The following is a 19,752-nucleotide window of genomic DNA, read 5'->3' on the forward strand; positions in this document are numbered from 1 at the left end:
TTTTCAACAGAGCCAAACTGACAGCTTCCAAGTAAGTTTTTAAACAGTTTTATACTGGATTTTTATATCAGTATCTGTGCATCTTATTCTTTATAGTAGTGTCTATTACATGCAGTTACATGAAAATGAGTGTATACTGTCCCTTTAAGGGCCTATGATCAGTATGCAATTTGAATATGTGCCCCCCATAGATAACCTCCATTGTTCACTGTAAATTTCCATTTATCTTTTATGATTTCATTACAGAGTTCTAAGTCTGCCAAATAGAATTGTCCTCTTGAGTGACAACTAAATTCAAGTCTGTCTGAATTTTTTTTACATCACTTGATTTTATGGCTATATGGAATTACAGTTTTTAAAACCATTTTATTTCTGGATGTAAGCTTTTACTGAATTGTTTTTTTTTCTGGAGATGCTCTGCATGTGATTTTGCATCTGCTCCTTAAGCCACCTGACAGGTGCTGCTACTTTACTACTAAGTATACCACCAGGAACCATTTCACGATTTTCGAAGAAGGCGTCCACCTCACTCAAGAGATGACTAAACAAGGCTATGACCTGACCAAGACTGACAGTGTTTTGACTAAAGTTCTTTGTTATATACTTAAAAGGCTTAGGACTGACACTAACTGACTTATCATGGTCCTCTCATCTCTGCCTAATGGGCTCCTAATCCCAATAAATTGTCAGTAAGCCATTGCATGGAGGATAGTCTTCTGTTGCTCCAATGTTCCACAATCTACAAAGTCAAGTTCCACCTATTAGTGAAATTGTTTTGCTTAAGACAGTGCTGAGGAAGCACTGTCTTCTCCTGTTCCTGCTTAAGAAGGTGTCTGCCTTTAACACTGGGGTCGAAGTGGCTTGCAATCCTTCTGCACCTCCGCAGACCAAGGAATAAGCACCAACTTGCACAGACAGAAGAATCGAAATGTAAGTTTTGATTAAGAACACAGTGGGAAGATATTGAGTATAGTTTAATGCTTCCAACAGAAATTCAAGTTTTGGCATGTCTTTGTTCGCCTTCCCTTAAGGTGTATTCATGGCGTTTGTGTGCTAAAATATAGAGGGAAGCCTACTTCAGAAAAGCTGCTGCTTACTTCTGCTTCTGTTCTGTGGTGAACAGCTAGCTGCAGTGTGCAACAGAGTTTTGGAACATCTCAATGATCACTTGGTTTTGGATTCTTCCATTAATTTCATGCCATAACCTACAGTATGTCCTAGAGGCAGGAGTACATGATGACAAAATCAGGCTGGAAGCTGACCTGGAAGTCAAATAAGATGTTTTGGCAAAATGTGGAATACATACAAGTAAGAAAAAGAAATGGACAAGACTGTGGCCGCTGCAGTAATGATGCACATTCCCCTTTGAAAGTAAATTTCTCCCTTCTGTTTAAGTTGGCTTCTCAGACATACTGCTCTTGCTCAGGTTAAGCTTCTCATACATACTACTCTTGCTCAGGTTAAAGGAATTTCACAAGTCTTTGTAACAGATTTTTGCATTAAGACTCTAAGGATAATGTGTTTAAGGAGCAGGTGTGTGGGAAGGTGAGGAATGTGAGAACTTTGTTTCCTTTCACCCATATTACTTTCACTACTTAATTTATCACTTTCCTTGGAGGTGTATTTATGGGGTTGGTGTACTATAATCCAGAGACCTACTTCTCCTTAGGGAACTGCTGTCCAAGAGACACTAGGCACGTGTTTGTCCTCCTCCTTCAGCAAACTGTTAGCCGCTGTGTCCAAGTGTCTCTAAGCACAAGTTTTTCCTTCTCCCTTAGAGATATATTTTTGAGGTTTGTGTACCGGAAGTCTACCTAGTTTAGTAACTGTGCTGCCTGATAAAATTATGCTGATAACTTACTTTGAATTCCTGTAAGGTTTCTACATTGCCTTTTATTGTCTAGCTATATCACTTGGAAGGTTGAGTATCAATACAGTATGAAATGCTTCTGATCACATGACAATCCTATAAGGCAAGTTATGCTTGTTTTTGCCAAAATTAAGCAAATTAAACAAATTTAAATTTAAATTATAATTTTACAATTCATAAAGAGCATGCGATTTTATAATTTGCTTTGTTTTTTTTGGGATCCTTGTTAAAAAGCATACCTAGGTAGGCTCAGGCAGAAATATCAATGCACTACTGAGAGCAAGCTGCTGATTTCATAATTGTATGCTGCATCTGAATCATGAAACAAACGTTCCTTTAAACATAGTAAAATAGTGGAATATATATATATATATATACAGGTAGCCCTCAGTTTACGCCGGGGTTAGGTTCCAGAAGGAATGGTTGTAAATCGAAACCGGTTGTAAATTGAAACCCAGTTTATAATGTAAGTCAATGGGAAGTGAGGGAGTTAGGTTCCAGGCCCCTCTCAAAATTGTCATAAGTAACACCTAATACATTATTTTTAAAGCTTTGAAATTAAGACTTTAAATGCTAAACCACATTATAAACCTAATAAAATAATCACACAACACAGAATATATAATAAAACTAAGTTAAATGAACAAAAACATTTGCTAAACAGCATTATAAACCTTATAAATAATCACATACACAGAATATATAATTAAACTAAGTTAAATTAACAAAAACATTTGCTAAACAGCATTATAAACCTAATAAAATAATCACACAACACAGACTTCACTTGCATTTTTCTGCAAACAGTTCTTTCTATGCATTCCAATCTGGACTGATTTATAGATAGGAAGATCTTGTTCCTTTGAAATCTGCTCAATAGCTCAGGTCTTGTTAAACTGATTAATTTCAGCTTGCTTGGCTTTGCTGCAACACAAGCGGACAGCTCCACCTACTGGCTATTTTAATCAATGCACTGCTTCTCAATGCTTTTCAATAGCAGTCACATGACTGGAAAAAAAGGTTGTTATTCTGAAACAGTGTAAATTGAACCGTTGTAAACCGAGGGGCCACCTGTATATGTGTATATATATATATATATATATATATATATATATAATTTTCAGATTGTTGGTTGAAGTGTATTTAAAATTAAACTGATTACCAGTGAAAGAAGTTCATGTTATGTGGACTCTGCATAATTTGATACACGCGTGCCAGGCAGACAGGGAGTGACCAGGAAAGGTTCTCATACATATTTCTACTGCTGGCAAAAGCAGATGGTTAGAAATACAAAGCAAGGAACTGGAGGGAAACTAAGAGGTCACTGGAAGTGCAATATGTAATATATATTTATGAATCAATATGATACTCACATAACTAGAGAGAAAGGCATTTGTTTAACCCTCTCACTGCCAGGACCTGCAGCATAACATTTGTATATTACAAAGTCACCAAAAACCAAACCAGCAAAGGGTCAGATTAAGAGTGGAGTGCAAACATTTGCGCGAACGATATCGGGTTTTCGCATTTGTTTGAGCACAAGTTAAATTGTGCACATTTTAGTTGAAAGAAAACGCGATCGCTCGAGCATAATTTAAGTTAATGCTCGCCGGGTTAACGCATGCTCAGAGAAACAAAAAAGTGTCACAAAACATATCAAAAATACCTTACTCAATACAGTTACACTCATAATAACATATATCTAATAAAAATTATTAAAAAAAAATAATATTGCACAAAAATGTTATAAGGGCTCAAAGAGAGATCTTAGGTGTTAGATAAAAAAGGCAGCCAAAGGGATTTAACAAAGACAAGGATACATATACATGTCTAAAGATGTATATATAATTGTCTATTTATGTGTACATATGTATTTATGTATTTATATGTTTATATATTTATTTACAGATATATATACACATATAAACACATTAATACATACGTACACATATATAGACATATATATACCGGTATATATATAAGTGCATTGGAGCCCTTTGCAGTTAAAGGGCCACTAAACCCAAAATCTTTCTTTCATGATTCAGATAGAGAGTAGAAAATTAAACAACATTACAATTTACTTCCATTATTTATTTTGCTTCATTTTTTAAATATCCTTAGTTGAAGAAAAAGCAATGCACATGGTGAGCCAATCACACAAGGCTTCTATGTGCAGCAACCAATCAGCAGCTAGTGAGCATATCTAGATATGCTTTTCATCAAAGAATATCAAGAGAATAAAACAAATTAGATAATATAAGTAAATTAGAAAGATGTTTAAAATTGCATTATCTTTCTAAATCATAAAAGAAAAAATGTGGGTGGCATGTCCCTTTAAAAAAATTAATAAAATAATCCAAGAGCGCCAACTAGAGGCAAAGGGAGATTCTAACAGAAAAGTAAATAACAGTCAGAACATTTATTTAAACATATAGTAAAACCTTGGATCCATGTAACATATACTAAAATGAAATACAGTTAAAAAATACAGTTAAAAATACATAATCGGTACAGTAAAAAACAATATTCAACAGATTAGTATCACCAATTACGGGGATAAACAGAATAAGAGTCACATTAAATGATCTCCTAAGGAGAAAAAAAGTTTCTAAAAAGGTGTCCAAAGGAATTGTGGTGCAATTCCTAGGTGTTAATGTCAAGTCCAGAAATCCAGTAAAAAATCCAGTGGAAAAAAACAGTGATAAAAAATCAAGTAAAAGAAAATGGTATATATGAAATCCAATGCAAAAATTATAATAATCCAAGTGTGTATATATAAAAGTGTAATATGAACGGGGGATCCCCTTAACACTAGTGAAAAGTGTAAAAATGTGTAAAAAATGTGTAACAGTGTCTGAAAAAAGTAAAAAATAAAAAATAAGTAAAAAATAGTGAAATATGAATTTTAGTTAATGAAATAAAATCCAAGTGATACTCAGTGAGAAAAACTAGTGGTTATTAGTGGATGATCCTCTTTATAAATTTCTCCATATGAGTGATAATAGACTTTTATGTGCTAGATGACTTTGCTTGGTCTTTGCAATGTAAACTTCGGTTATCCCTGTAATTAAAAAAAACAACAACATAGTGCAATAACGTTTTCACATATGAAAAAAATATGAAATAATGCTCACCAAATTTGTCAACGCGTTTCGGCCTCTATAAAAGGCCTTTCTCAAGACTAACTAAAGGTGAGTATTCATGATTCAGATAGAGAGTAGAAAATTAAACAACATTACAATTTACTTCCATTATTTATTTTGCTTCATTTTTTAAATATCCTTAGTTGAAGAAAAAGCAATGCACAGGGTGAGCCAATCACACGAGGCTTCTATGTGCAGCAACCAATCAGCAGCTAGTGAGCATATCTAGATATGCTTTTCATCAAAGAATATCAAGAGAATAAAACAAATTAGATAATATAAGTAAATTAGAAAGATGTTTAAAATTGCATTATCTTTCTAAATCATAAAAGAAAAAATGTGGGTGGCATGTCCCTTTAAGTAGATGAAAACACGTAAAAGCATATTTATGCAATATTCATATTTAATAAAGTGTTATACTATGTATTTACTAAAAATATTTCACATTCCAATGTTCTGCACATAGCAGAATATGTTCTAAGTGTTTATTAATAGATATTCCTGTATATATCTGTATATATCTGTATATATCTATACCTATATAAATATATATATGTGTGTGTGTGTGTGTGTTTATAGCTATATATGTTTTCAATATACCATCAGATATATGTAGAAATATGTATTTATGAATAAATAGAACATAATCTGTTATGTGAAGAACATTGGAATGGGAAATATTCATATTTTCATGTCTGGTTAGCGCACATGAGAATATGTGATTGGGGTTGTTTTTTCCACTTTTTTGCTCTGACTTCTATGGGGGAATAGGTTATTGCGCGGGTAATATTCTAAGTTTTGCTTTTTGCGCGTGTTGGGTTTAGTGCAAGATTGATAACTTTTTACTTCTAAAATAATAATACGAGTGCAACCCGACGCACGCAAAAAGTTTACTCCTAGCGCAATTAGCAATCTAGCAAAAGCCCTAAATAGGGCTCCACTCGTAATCTGGCCCAAAGAGTGTAATCGCATCATGACTGGAAAAACTGTGTATTTCTGTTATATATATACAGTATGTGTGTGTGATTGTGTGTGTGTATATAAAAAAACGTAACACTTATCACTTGCGTTCTGACCCAACCCCATATTAAACCCACAGTGCAATACCCAACAGGTGTTATTAATATTTCACATTCCAATGATCCTCACATACAGGAAATTCTTATTTTTATTTTAAATAGATATTTTTATATATATATATATATATATATATATATATATATATATATATATATATATATATATACCTGTATATATATTTATATATATATATATATATATATATTTATTTTTTAAATAAAAAGAATATTGACACATAAAGAATTAGTTATCTTAAGGCGTGTTATGTAAATTTTAAATATTGAAAAAATATTAATAATAATTATTATTATAGTTACTGTAAAATATACATATATATTCTACTGATTTTTTAAAAATATTTAAGTACAGCTATTATCATTATTTAAATTATTCATAATTTTCATTATTTTATATGTAAAAAATACATAATGCACCTTATGTTGGGTTAGCACACATGAAGAATTAATGTACTCCTGTTGGGCTTATGTGCACAGAACCCAGCAGAAGTACACTAATTTGTCATGTGTGCTAATCTAACATAAGTTATATTAAGGTGTGTTATGTATTTATTAAAGAAAATACATTTGAAAAATATTAATAATTAATTAAAACAATTATTATATATGTACTTAAATATTTTTTAAAAATCAATAGAATTTATATTTTATAGTAACTATAATTATTAATAATTAATATTAATATTTTTTCAACTTGTAATATACACGCAAATGAACGGGGGCATGATATTTCTATATCGTATACGATAAATTTAGCGTGCCACTTGTAATCTAGTCCTCTATTATAGTCCAGATGAAAAATTTAAAAGGCAAATAATTTAAAAAAAAACCTAAATACAGCATATCATATATGTCACAGTTACATTTCCTCTATATAGTATAAACTCAACTAGGACCCCAAAAATATGACATGAGGATGAAAACATCACACATGGGTACTGATATAGAACCTGATATGTATCATATCAGTTACATTCCACCATCTTACAAAGTTACTCTATTAGATTAAAACATGTATTTTATTGAATGTATGATTTTGTTGAGTAATAAATCAATTGCATGAAATATGTTTCTAAGTCTATAAAATGATGTTACATTATTCTCCTCAGTATGATAATAGCTGTTATTTATATGCTCTTACCTTTTTTATTCTAGTGCTGGACTGGTTGGTGCAACCAAAGCCTCGCTGGCTGGGGGGAAATGGTTGGCTTCTTGATGGACCAGAGGAAGTGTTACAAGGTATATTTTATAGTTATATATTATGATCAGAATACTGGCTCAGCGTAGTAGGGGATCCCACATTTACAGAAAGCAATGGTATATGACCTCTTCAGCTTACTAAATGTCAAAAAAGCAGTGTCAGTGTGCATGTCTGGCTTCAAACTACTCAACCCCTAGGTAATGAACAACTCTACAAGCAGGGACGTCTGCATCTTATCAAGAAAATTGCTTAAAGGGACATAATACCCATATGCCCAAATCACTTGAAAGTGATGCAGCATATATGTAAAAAGCTAACAAGAACATACCACTTAAACATCTCTATGTGAAAAAAATATTTACCTCAAAATTCCTTCAGCTCATAAAATTTAGCACTGTGTGGTCCAGAGCTACACTTTTTTTACTGTTATCTGCAAAACAGCCAATCAGCTTTATCAGTACTGATGTCACACTTTGGTTTACTGTGATCTCATGAGATTTCACTGATATCTTGTGAGATTTTATAGTAAACATCCTTAAACTGTGGAGGGAAATAAGATGACTGTGCTGCACATGCCAGATGCACCCTACACTTCAAGTCCTAAGACAAGCATCCTTATTGGAGGCTTAAAGTCCCTTTACAATGGGTTGTGGCTACTAAGGGAATTTTGAGGTAAAATACCTTCTCTTTTTACAGAGATTTTCAGGTGATATTTTCTAGTCAGTTTTTTTAGAGATATGTTGCATTACTTTCAAGTAATTTAACATTTGGGTGTCATGTCCCACTGGTTGCCTATATTTTCCTAAACAGTAAAAAATGTGGCGTGTGCCCATTTAAGCTGCATACTTGGTGGGTACATTATTAAAATATACAAAATCTAAATATGCTTTTTAAAAAACATCTCTCATCTAGTATTGATGGCCAAAGCACTGTATGCATTGATCTCCTTATGAGTCAACTGTTCCTCTAATATAATTACAGTATTGTGTTGTTTTCGGTAGGTTTTCTGAACCTTGGTCAGTATTGTCAGTGTGGTTTAACAATCCTAAAATCCTTCTGCCATTAATACCCCTGAAATGGTTACCTCCTGAAAACAACTTTTAATCATTGTTTGTATTGCTAATCTCTTGATTTCAAAATAATATTAATAATAAAAAAACATTGGCACCATTAAAATGGCAGTTTTCTGGGTTTAGGGATTACATCCCAGGTTGAAGGGCCTGTATGTTGATTGATCCTTTTAATAGTGTGAAAAGATGATGTGCACACTTAACCTGTGTGTGCACCAAAACCTTAGAGATATGTGTGTATCTCTTTTTAAGGGTTTTGAGCAGAAGCATTATTTGTGTAGTGGCTAAGGTTGCCACCCTTACTGGAAAAAAATACTGTCCATGATCATTAGCATAAATCTGCATAAATAATTATGCAGCATATATTAGGAAATAAAGCTGCTTGAACTGATTTAAAATATTCATTGGTTTATAATTAGATTCCAACACACTTAGAAGAAGCATCACCATGATCGAATCTTTATTTCTATATTTAATCTTTAATTTCAACTTTGACCTGAACCTTAAAAATACCTGGCATGTCAGTAAATAGCAGCTGGGTGGCAACCCTAGTTGGCATCTGTGTTTGTTGAGCTATTGATTTAGCTCATTTTTATTATTATAAAAGGGCTTATTATTACATTTTAACTATAATCGATTGAGCAAGTAGCATTTATATGTGTTTGGTGACATTGCTTCCTAGATCATCCAAAATGGCGACTGGTGATGTCAGTGTATTTTGCCCATGCCCTAAACAAATGTTCCATTTTAAAACTTTTTGGGGTTCTTGTTAATAATTGTAAAACTGAGTTGATCAATTGCTTATCAAGTTGTGGAATTCAATAAATAAAAAAAAAGGAACGTGAAACCCATTTTTTTATTTCATCATTTAGAAAGAGAATACAATTTTAACCCCTTAGTGACTAGACCACTTTTCCATTTGTTGACCGTCTGGGACCAGCGCTATTTTTACATTTCTGCTGTGTTTGTGTTTAGCTGTAATTTTGCTCTTACTCATTTACTGTACCCACACATATTATATAGTGTTTTTCTCGCCCTTAAATGGACTTTCTAAAGATACAATTATTTCTCCTGTTAAGTGTAGTCAGTCCACGGGTCATCATTACTTATGGGATATTAACTCCTCCCCAACAGGAAGTGCATGAGTATCACCCAAGCAGAGCTGCTATATAGCTCCTCCCCTCTACGTCACACCCAGTCATTCTCTTGCACCCAACTAATAGATAGGATGTGTGAGAGGACTGTGGTGATTAAACTTAGTTTTTTATATCTTCAATCAAGAGTTTGTTATTTTAAACGGCACCGGAGTGTGTTGTTTCCTTCTCAGGCAGAATTTGAAGAAGAATCTACCTGAGTTTTTGTATATGATCTTAGCGGACGTAACTAAGATCCGTTTGCTGTTCTCGGCCATTCTGAGGAGTAAGGTAACTTCAGATCAGGGGACAGCGGGCAGGTTCACCTGCAAAGAGGTATGTTGCAGTATATTATTTTCTAAGGAATGGAATTGACTGAGAAAATACTGCTAATACCGATATAATGTAAGTACAGCCTTAAATGCAGTAGTAGCAACTGGTATCAGGCTGATATGTATGTATGTTTACACTTAAGTATTTCTGGGGAATGGCACTTCACTGGGAAAATACTGTATGCATATAATTTTTAGCCTAACTTGCAGTGTGAGCGACTAGCAGCAGGCTTTTTAATGACATTTCATATATTAGATTTTAAACGTTTACTGGCATGTTAAATCGTTTAATTATCTGAGGTACTTGGTGAAAATTGTTTTGGGCTTTATTTTCCACATGGCTGTCGTTTGTTTTAAATTAAAACAGTTTACTGAGCTTCCCTCACTGTGGTAGTGTGAGTGGGAGGGGCCTATTTTGGCGCTTTTACTACGCATCAGAAATTCAGTCACAGTCTGTCTTTTTCTCCCTGCATGATCCAGGACGTCTCCACAGAGCTCAGGGGTCTTCAAAACTAGTTTTGAGGGAGGTAATCACTCACAGCAGACCTGTGAGACTGTGCTTGACTGTGATAAAAACACTTATATTTTCAATTGTTATACGTTTTTTTCTGATATTAAGGGTTAATCATCCATTGCAAATGAGTGCAATCCTTTGCTAAATTTGGTTTCTATAACTAATCCGGTTCATTGTTATTCAACTGTGTCAGTTTTTGTGTGCTTCTTAAAGGCACAGTAACGTTTTTACATATTGCTTGTAAATTTAGTTGAAAAGTATTTCCAAGCTTGCTAGTCTAATTGCTAGTTTGTTTAAACATGTCTGACACAGAGGAATCTCTTTGTGCTATATGTTCAAAAGCCAAGGTGGAGCCCAATAGAAATTTATGTACTAATTGCATTGATGCTACTTTAAATAAAAGTCAATCTGTACATGTTAAGCAACATTCACCAGACAACGAGGGGGAAGTTATGCCGACTAACTTGCCTCACGTGTCAGTACCTGCATCTCCCGCTCAGGAGGTGCGTGATATTGTAACGCCAAGTACATCAGGGCGGCCATTACAAATCACTCTACAAGACATGGCTAATGTTATGACTGAAGTTTTGTCTAAATTGCCAGAACTTAGAGGTAAACGAGATCACTCTGGGATGAGAACAGAGTATACTGATAATGCTAGGGCCATGTCTGATACTGCGTCACAATTGGCAGAGCATGAGGACGGAGAGCTTCATTCTGCGGGTGACGGATCTGATCCAAATAAACTGGATTCAGACATTTCAAATTTTAAGTTTAAGCTGGAAAACCTCCGTGTATTGTTAGGGGAGGTGTTAGCGGCTCTGAATGATTGTAACACAGTTGCAATTCCAGAGAAAATGTGTAGGTTGGATAAATATTTTGCGGTACCGACGAGTACTGACGTTTTTCCTATACCTAAGAGACTTACTGAAATTATTACTAAGGAGTGGGATAGACCCGGTGTGCCTTTCTCACCCCCTCCTATATTCAGAAAAATGTTTCCAATAGACGCCACCACACGGGACTTATGGCAAACGGTCCCTAAGGTGGAGGGAGCAGTTTCTACTTTAGCTAAGCGTACCACTATCCCGGTGGAGGATAGCTGTGCCTTTTCAGATCCAATGGATAAAAAGTTAGAGGGTTACCTTAAGAAAATGTTTGTTCAACAAGGTTTTATATTACAACCCCTTGCATGCATTGCGCCTGTCACGGCTGCGGCAGCATTTTGGTTTGAGTCTCTGGAAGAGACCCTTGACTCAGCGACATTAGATGAGATTTCACACAAGCTTAAAACCCTTAAGCTAGCTAATTCATTTATTTCTGATGCCGTAGTACATTTAACTAAACTTACGGCTAAGAATTCCGGATTCACCATTCAGGCACGCAGAGCGCTGTGGCTAAAATCCTGGTCAGCTGATGTAACTTCTAAATCAAAATTACTTAACATACCTTTCAAGGGGCAGACTTTATTCGGGCCCGGTTTGAAAGAAATTATCGCTGATATTACGGGAGGTAAAGGCCATGCCCTGCCTCAAGACAGAGCCAAACCCAGGGCTAGACAGTCTAATTTTCTTGCCTTTCGTAACTTCAAGGCAGGAGCAGCTTCAACTTCCTCTGCTCCAAAACAGGAAGGAGCTGTTGCTCGCTACAGACAGTGCTGGAAACCTAACCAGGCCTGGAACAAGGGCAAGCAGGCCAGAAAACCTGCTGCTGCCCCTAAGACAGCATGAAGTGAGGGCCCCCGATCCGGAAACTGATCTAGTGGGGGGCAGACTCTCTCTCTTCGCCCAGGCTTGGGCAAGAGATGTCCAGGATCCCTGGGCGTTGGAGATCATATCTCAGGGATATCTTCTGGACTTCAAAGCTTCTCCTCCACAAGGGAGATTTCACCTTTCAAGGTTGTCAACAAACCAGATAAAGAAAGAGGCGTTTCTACGCTGTGTACAAGACCTTTTACTAATGGGAGTGATCCACCCAGTTCCGCGGTCGGAACACGGACAAGGGTTTTACTCAAATCTGTTTGTGGTTCCCAAAAAAGAGGGAACCTTCAGACCAATATTAGATTTAATATTAGATTTAAATTCCTAAGAGTTCCATCATTCAAGATGGAAACTATTCGGACAATCTTACCCATGATCCAAAGAGGTCAGTACATGACCACAGTGGATTTAAAGGATGCTTACCTTCACATACCGATTCACAGAGAGCATTACCGGTATCTAAGGTTTGCCTTCCTAGACAGGCATTACCAGTTTGTAGCTCTTCCCTTCGGGTTGGCTACGGCTCCAAGAATCTTTACAAAGGTTCTGGGCTCTCTTCTGGCGGTACTAAGACCGCGAGGAATTTCGGTAGCTCCGTACCTAGACGACATTCTGATACAAGCGTCAAGCTTTCAAACTGCCAAGTCTCATACAGAGTTAGTACTGGCATTTCTAAGGTCGCATGGGTGGAAAGTAAACGAGGAGAAGAGTTCTCTCTTACCACTCACAAGAGTTCCCTTCTTGGGGACTCTTATAGATTCTGTAGAAATGAAAATTTACCTGACAGAGGACAGGTTAACAAAGCTTCTAAATGCGTGCCGTGCCCTTCATTCCATTCAACACCCGTCAGTGGCTCAATGCATGGAGGTAATCGGCTTAATGGTAGCGGCAATAGACATAGTTCCATTTGCACGCCTGCACCTCAGACCGCTGCAATTGTGCATGCTAAGTCAGTGGAATGGGGATTACTCAGATTTGTCCCCTACGCTGAATCTGGATCAAGAGACCAGAAATTCTCTTCTATGGTGGCTTTCTCGGCCACATCTGTCCAGGGGGATGCCCTTCAGCAGGCCAGACTGGACAATTGTAACTACAGACGCCAGCCTACTAGGTTGGGGCGCTGTCTGGAATTTCCTGAAGGCTCAGGGATCATGGACTCAAGAGGAGAGTCTCCTTCCAATAAACATTCTGGAATTGAGAGCAGTTCTCAATGCCCTTCTGGCTTGGCCTCAGTTAGCAACTCTGAGGTTCATCAGGTTTCAGTCGGACAACATCACGACTGTGGCTTACATCAACCATCAGGGGGGGACAAGAAGTTCCTTAGCGATGATGGAAGTAACAAAGATAATTCGCTGGGCAGAGTCTCACTCTTGCCACCTGTCAGCGATCCACATCCCAGGAGTGGAGAACTGGGAGGCGGATTTCCTAAGTCGCCAGACTTTTCATCCGGGGGAGTGGGAACTTCATCCGGAGGTCTTTGCCCAAATACTTCGACGTTGGGGCAAACCAGATATGGATCTCATGGCGTCTCACCAGAACGCCAAGCTTCCTCGTTACGGGTCCAGGTCCAGGGACCCGGGAGCGGTCCTGATAGATGCCTTGACAGCACCTTGGACCTTCAGGTTGGCTTATGTGTTTCCACCCTTCCCGATGCTTCCTCGTTTGATTGCCAGGATCAAACAGGAGAAAGCATCAGTGATTCTAATAGCGCCTGCGTGGCCACGCAGGACCTGGTATGCAGATCTAGTGGACATGTCATCCTGTCCACCTTGGTCTCTGCCTCTGAGACAGGACCTTCTAATTCAGGGTCCTTTCAAACATCAAAATCTAATTTCTCTGAAGCTGACTGCATGGAAATTGAATGCTTAATTTTATCAAAGCGTGGATTTTCAGAGCCAGTAATTGATACCTTAATACAGGCTAGGAAACCTGTTACCAGGAAGATTTACCATAAGATATGGCGTAAATACTTACACTGGTGCGAATCCAAGGGTTACTCATGGAGTAAGGTTAGGATTCCTAGGATATTGTCTTTTCTACAAGAAGGTTTAGAAAAGGGTTTATCTGCAAGTTCTTTAAAGGGACAGATCTCAGCTCTGTCCATCCTTCTACACAAACGTCTGTCAGAAGTTCCAGACGTTCAGGCTTTTTGTCAGGCTTTGGCTAGAATTAAGCCTGTGTTTAAGACTGTAGCTCCACCGTGGAGCTTAAACTTAGTTCTTAATGTTTTACAGGGTGTTCCGTTTGAACCCCTTCATTCCATTGATATCAAGCTGTTATCTTGGAAAGTTCTGTTTTTAATGGCTATTTCCTCGGCTCGTAGAGTCTCTGAGTTATCAGCCTTACATTGTGATTCTCCGTATCTGATTTTTCATTCAGATAAGGTAGTTCTGCGTACTAAACCTGGGTTCTTACCTAAGGTAGTCACTAACAAGAATATCAATCAAGAGATTGTTGTTCCATCATTGTGTCCTAACCCTTCTTCAAAGAAGGAACGACTTCTGCACAATCTAGATGTAGTCCGTGCACTGAAATTTTATTTACAGGCAACTAAAGATTTTCGCCAAACTTCTTCCCTGTTTGTCGTTTATTCTGGACAGAGGAGAGGTCAAAAAGCATCTGCTACCTCTCTATCCTTTTGGCTTCGTAGCATAATACGCTTAGCCTATGAGACTGCTGGACAGCAACCTCCTGAAAGGATTACAGCTCATTCTACTAGAGCTGTGGCTTCCACTTGGGCCTTTAAGAACGAGGCCTCTGTTGAACAGATTTGCAAGGCTGCAACTTGGTCTTCTCTTCATACTTTTTCCAAATTTTACAAATTTGAAACTTTTGCTTCTTCGGAGGCTGTTTTTGGGAGAAAGGTTCTTCAGGCAGTGGTTCCTTCCGTATAGAGATCCTGCCTGTCCCTCCCGTCATCCGTGTACTTAGCTTTGGTATTGGTATCCCATAAGTAATGATGACCCGTGGACTGACTACACTTAACAGGAGAAAACATAATTTATGCTTACCTGATAAATTCCTTTCTCCTGTAGTGTAGTCAGTCCACGGCCCGCCCTGTTTTTTAAGGCAGGTCTAAATTTTTAAATTATACTCCAGTCACCACTGCACCCTATAGTTTCTCCTTTCTCGTTTGGTTCTCGGTCGAATGACTGGGTGTGACGTAGAGGGGAGGAGCTATATAGCAGCTCTGCTTGGGTGATCCTCTTGCACTTCCTGTTGGGGAGGAGTTAATATCCCATAAGTAATGATGACCCGTGGACTGACTACACTACAGGAGAAAGGAATTTATCAGGTAAGCATAAATTATGTTTTTCATCATATCATATCATTTACTATAAAAAAATTATAAAATATGATGAAAAAATGGAAAAAACACACTTTTTCTAACTTTGATCCCCAAAATCTGTTACACATCTACAACCACCAAAAAACGCCCATGCTAAATAGTTTCTAAATTTTGTCCTGAATTTAGAAATTCCCATTGTTTACATGTTCTTTGCTTTTTTGCAAGTTATAGGGCAATAAGTACAAGTAGCACTTTGCTATTTACAAACCATTTTTTTCAAAATTAGGGATAGTTACATTGGAACACTGATATCTATCAGAAATCCCTGAATAACCCTTTACATGTATATATTTTCTTTTAGTAGAGAACCCAAAGTATTGATCTAGGCCCACTTTGGTATATTTCATGCCACCATTTCACAGCCAAATGTGATCAAATAAAAAAAAATCATTAGCTTTTTAACTTACTTTAGGTTTCTCACTGAAATTATTTACAAATAGATTGTGCAATTATGGCACAAATGGTTGTAAATGCTTCTCTGGGATCCACTTTGTTCAGAAATAGCAGACATATATGGCTTTAGCATTGCTTTTTGGTAATTAGAAGGCCGCTAAATGCCGCTGCGCACAACACTTGTATTATGCCCAGCAGTGAAGGGGTTAATTAGGGAGCTTGTAGGGTTAACTTTAGCTTTAGTGTAGAGATCAGCCTCCCACCTGACACATCTCACCTCCTGATCCCTCCCTGACCCTCTCAAACAGCTCTATTCCCTCCCCCATCCCACAGTTGTCACCGCCATCTTAAGTACTGGCAGTAAGCCTTTTTTTCTTTTTTTTTAGCAATTTTTTTAAAAAAAATATAGTTTCTGCAGTGTAGGTTCCCCCCTAACCCCTAAACCTCCACGATCACCCCCCCAAACAGCTCTCTTAACCTCCCCCCTCTTCCTATTTGTGGCCATCTTAGGTACTGGCAGCTGTCTGCCAGTACCCAGTTTCTAATATAAGTGCTCATTTTTTATTTTATTATTGTTTCACCCCATTTTTCCGTAGTGTAGCTGACCCCCCTCAATATCCTACCCCCCTCCCAGATCCCTTTATCAAGAAGTATTCCCCCCTCCCTCTCCCTTACTCCCTTCCGTATTAGTGCATTCAGGCATTGTAATGCGATCTCAGCGCGTGAGCACTCCTGCCCCCTCACATGCGCGCTCCTGCGTGCTCCCCCCCCATCGGCGCACTCCCGGACAGAACACCGAAAATACACCAGTGATGGGCCACCCAACCACATCCCTGCTATGGCTCCCACCCACCAACGATCGGCACCATCGCTGGCCAATGCAGAGTGGCCCTCTCTGCATCGGTGGGTGTAAAAAGGTATTGCAGTGATGCCTCAATATGCAACTGCAATACCTTGAAAGCGACTGGAAGCGATCACGATCGCTTCCACCTCTTAAAACCCCAGAGGACGTGCCAGACACGTGACTTGGAGAGACGTGAGACAGAGACGTGCTTGGACGTTAAGGGTAGTTTTTTGTAGGACGTGTCTGGCACGTTCTCGGTCGCAAAGGGGTTAAACCACTTTGCAGTTTACTTAGCATGGCCTATCTGAATCATGAAATAAAAAATTTGGGTTTCATATCTGTTTAAGTGAAACTCAAAACTCCTGAGAATACCCAGCAAATATTTTTTGTTTAATAACATGTTTCTGCTAATTAATAACACTTAACGAGACCACAAACTGCAAAAATATTTATGTGCCAAAATAATACTATTTAGCAGTATTAAGATATGCTGATGGAGGGAATAAATTATAGCGTTTTTAACTGATTTTGAAATAAAGAAAGTAGATGTTTTTGCAAAATTCATCACATGGGACAGTGGCTGATAAGGACAACCTTATTGGTGATTACATTAACATAAGGTTCATTGGCTGATGGGTACTTCCTGCTAAGACTCATTGGCTGATAGGTACTTCCTGCTAAGGCTCATTGGCTGATAGGTACTTCCTGCTAAAGCTCATTGGTTGATAGGTACTTCCTGCTATGACTTATTTAGCTGAACATGAGCATCGGTACCTAATAGCCAATGAGCCTTAGCATAAAATACATAACTGATACAGATTTATTAAGTTCATATTAAATTAAAAAAAATGAAAAAGCCTCAATGATAAGGCAAAAACTTAGATTTAAATTCTGCCCTTTAACATGAATGATATTTTGTGTTTTTTTGTGTCTTCAACTCTCTTCAAAGCTATTATTCTTTTTAACCCTGTAAAGGTGTAAGTTGGAGAAGCTCACCATCTTCATACTGCAGCCAACATCTTAGAGCTTAGTTAATTTTTCAGTCTATGGGGTAAATTTATCATACCCCGGGCGGACATGTTTTGCTATAGAGAATAATGTCCACCCTGCATCGCTGAATGCTGACAGCATACACTGTCGGCATTTAACATTGCACAAGCATTTCTGGTGAAATGCTTGTGCAATGCCACCCCCTGAACATTCACGGCCAATCGGCCGCTAGCAGGGGGTGTCAATCTTCCCGATCGTATCTGATAGGGATGATTACAGTCCGCCATCTCAGAGGTGGTGGATGAGTTAAGGAGCAGTGGTCTTAAGCATCCGCTGCTTAATAAATCTGCCCCTTTGTCAGAATCAGTGCACATTCACAGATCAGTGATGTCATTGGCTTTCTGACAGCTGTATATAGGTTGTTCAGGTTAGTGTGCACACTACTGGATCAGACAGTTGTTATTTTTGCAGAAGCTGCATTGCTCTATATCATTGCTCTATATTATTAACAAAAGCAAACATTTGAAACTTTCACTCTATACTGTGTATGCTGATCCAAAGTGCATGATACATCATTCATCAAAACATTCTGTGGCACTCATCTTCAAAATGGAGAGCTAAGTATGAAGATGTAGAGCTTGACCAACTTGCACCGGTGAGGGGTTAAAAATGAGAAAATAGCTTTAAAGACAACTGCAAGAACAGAAGGTAAAACAACGACTGTTGTAGAGTAGCCGTTCTGTTGTAGTTGTGCCCAGCAGTTTCATGTCCCATTAAAAGAAAGGAATGAGACATATGGGATTCAGAAATCATTTGGCAATGTATTTAGTGGGGTTTTTTTTTTACATATTTTCTAAAAATTACCACGCAGCACTTAAAAGGGATGCACTCTTAATGTATTGAAATGCCATAGAAAAAAGTAGTAACCTACCAGCACTGAATACAAAGATTTTGCATGACAAACTAATGGATTGAAATAGGAGCCAGTATTTGGAAATTTGGAACTATAAGAGCATCTGTTCCTATGATTTGCAGAAATCTTGGCAGCATTGTCTCTTTAATGTCAGTGCTGCTATAGGCTTTCTATTTTTATCCATTTTTCACACAGCAAATTAATCTATCGCTCCCCTGGACCAACGTCCCAATTCCTCGACAACTTTGCTGCCTGGCTTTCTCACTTTCTCTCTACAAATACACCTGCTCTAATCCTAGGGGACTTCAAGGTCCCCATTGATAACCCATCTACTCCTGCTGCCTCTAAACTTCTCTCACTCACAAACTCCTTTAGTCTCTCACAATCCACCCTATTCCCTACTCACCATGACGGACACTCTCTTGATCTGGTATTCTCCTACCTCTGCTCCCCTTCTGATGTCACCTGTCGCCCATTTCCCATCTCAGACCACCATCTGCTCACCTAAACCTATTTCTACCCCCCACCTCCGCACCTGTAGAAATCTGCACACTGTGGATCCTCTCCAACTTTCTAACCTTATTCAAAAACGCCTTCCCCACACTTCCACGGTATCCTGCCCTGACCTTGCTACAAGCCACTATAACAATACTCTCTCCTCTGCACTCGACACCCTTGCTCCTCCACAAATACGCAAAACCCCACATCGGCAGCTCCAGCCCTGGCACTCTCAGCAAACACGCTATCTACAAAAATGCTTTCATGCTGCTGAACATGCCTGGAAGAAATCCCGCTCTGAACCAGATTTCCTACACTATAAGTTCATTCTTTATTCTTACTCCTCTGCCCTTCACTTAGCCAAGCAAAACTACTTCTCTTCTCTCATATCTTCTCACTCCTCAAACCCTAAACATCTCTTCTCCACTTTCAACACTCTCCTCTATCCACCTGCACCACCCCCCTCATCTGACTTTAGTGCTCAAGACTTGGCAGACTACTTTTTCAACAAAACACTTACCATCAGAAGTAACATCCCACCACAAGACTGCAATCTTTCATCTCCGCCCCCGGTCACCCCCTCCAACACTCTCAGTACCTTCCCTCCAACCACTGAGAATAAAGTGAGTTCCCTAATATCTTCCT

General features: G+C 38.0%; 1 protein-coding gene across 1 annotated transcript in view; it reads left to right on the top strand.

Moving 5' to 3' along the window:
- The window catches only part of WFDC1 (WAP four-disulfide core domain 1), a 106,967-nt gene that overhangs the window by 60,923 nt on the left and 26,292 nt on the right, over positions 1-19,752 (top strand). Inside the window, 1 exon segment of the mRNA XM_053700833.1 lies at positions 7,266-7,349. Within this exon segment, the coding sequence (XP_053556808.1) occupies positions 7,266-7,349 (84 nt within the window).

This window comes from Bombina bombina, chromosome 1, assembly GCF_027579735.1.
Source record: "Bombina bombina isolate aBomBom1 chromosome 1, aBomBom1.pri, whole genome shotgun sequence".
Lineage (NCBI taxonomy): Eukaryota > Metazoa > Chordata > Amphibia > Anura > Bombinatoridae > Bombina > Bombina bombina.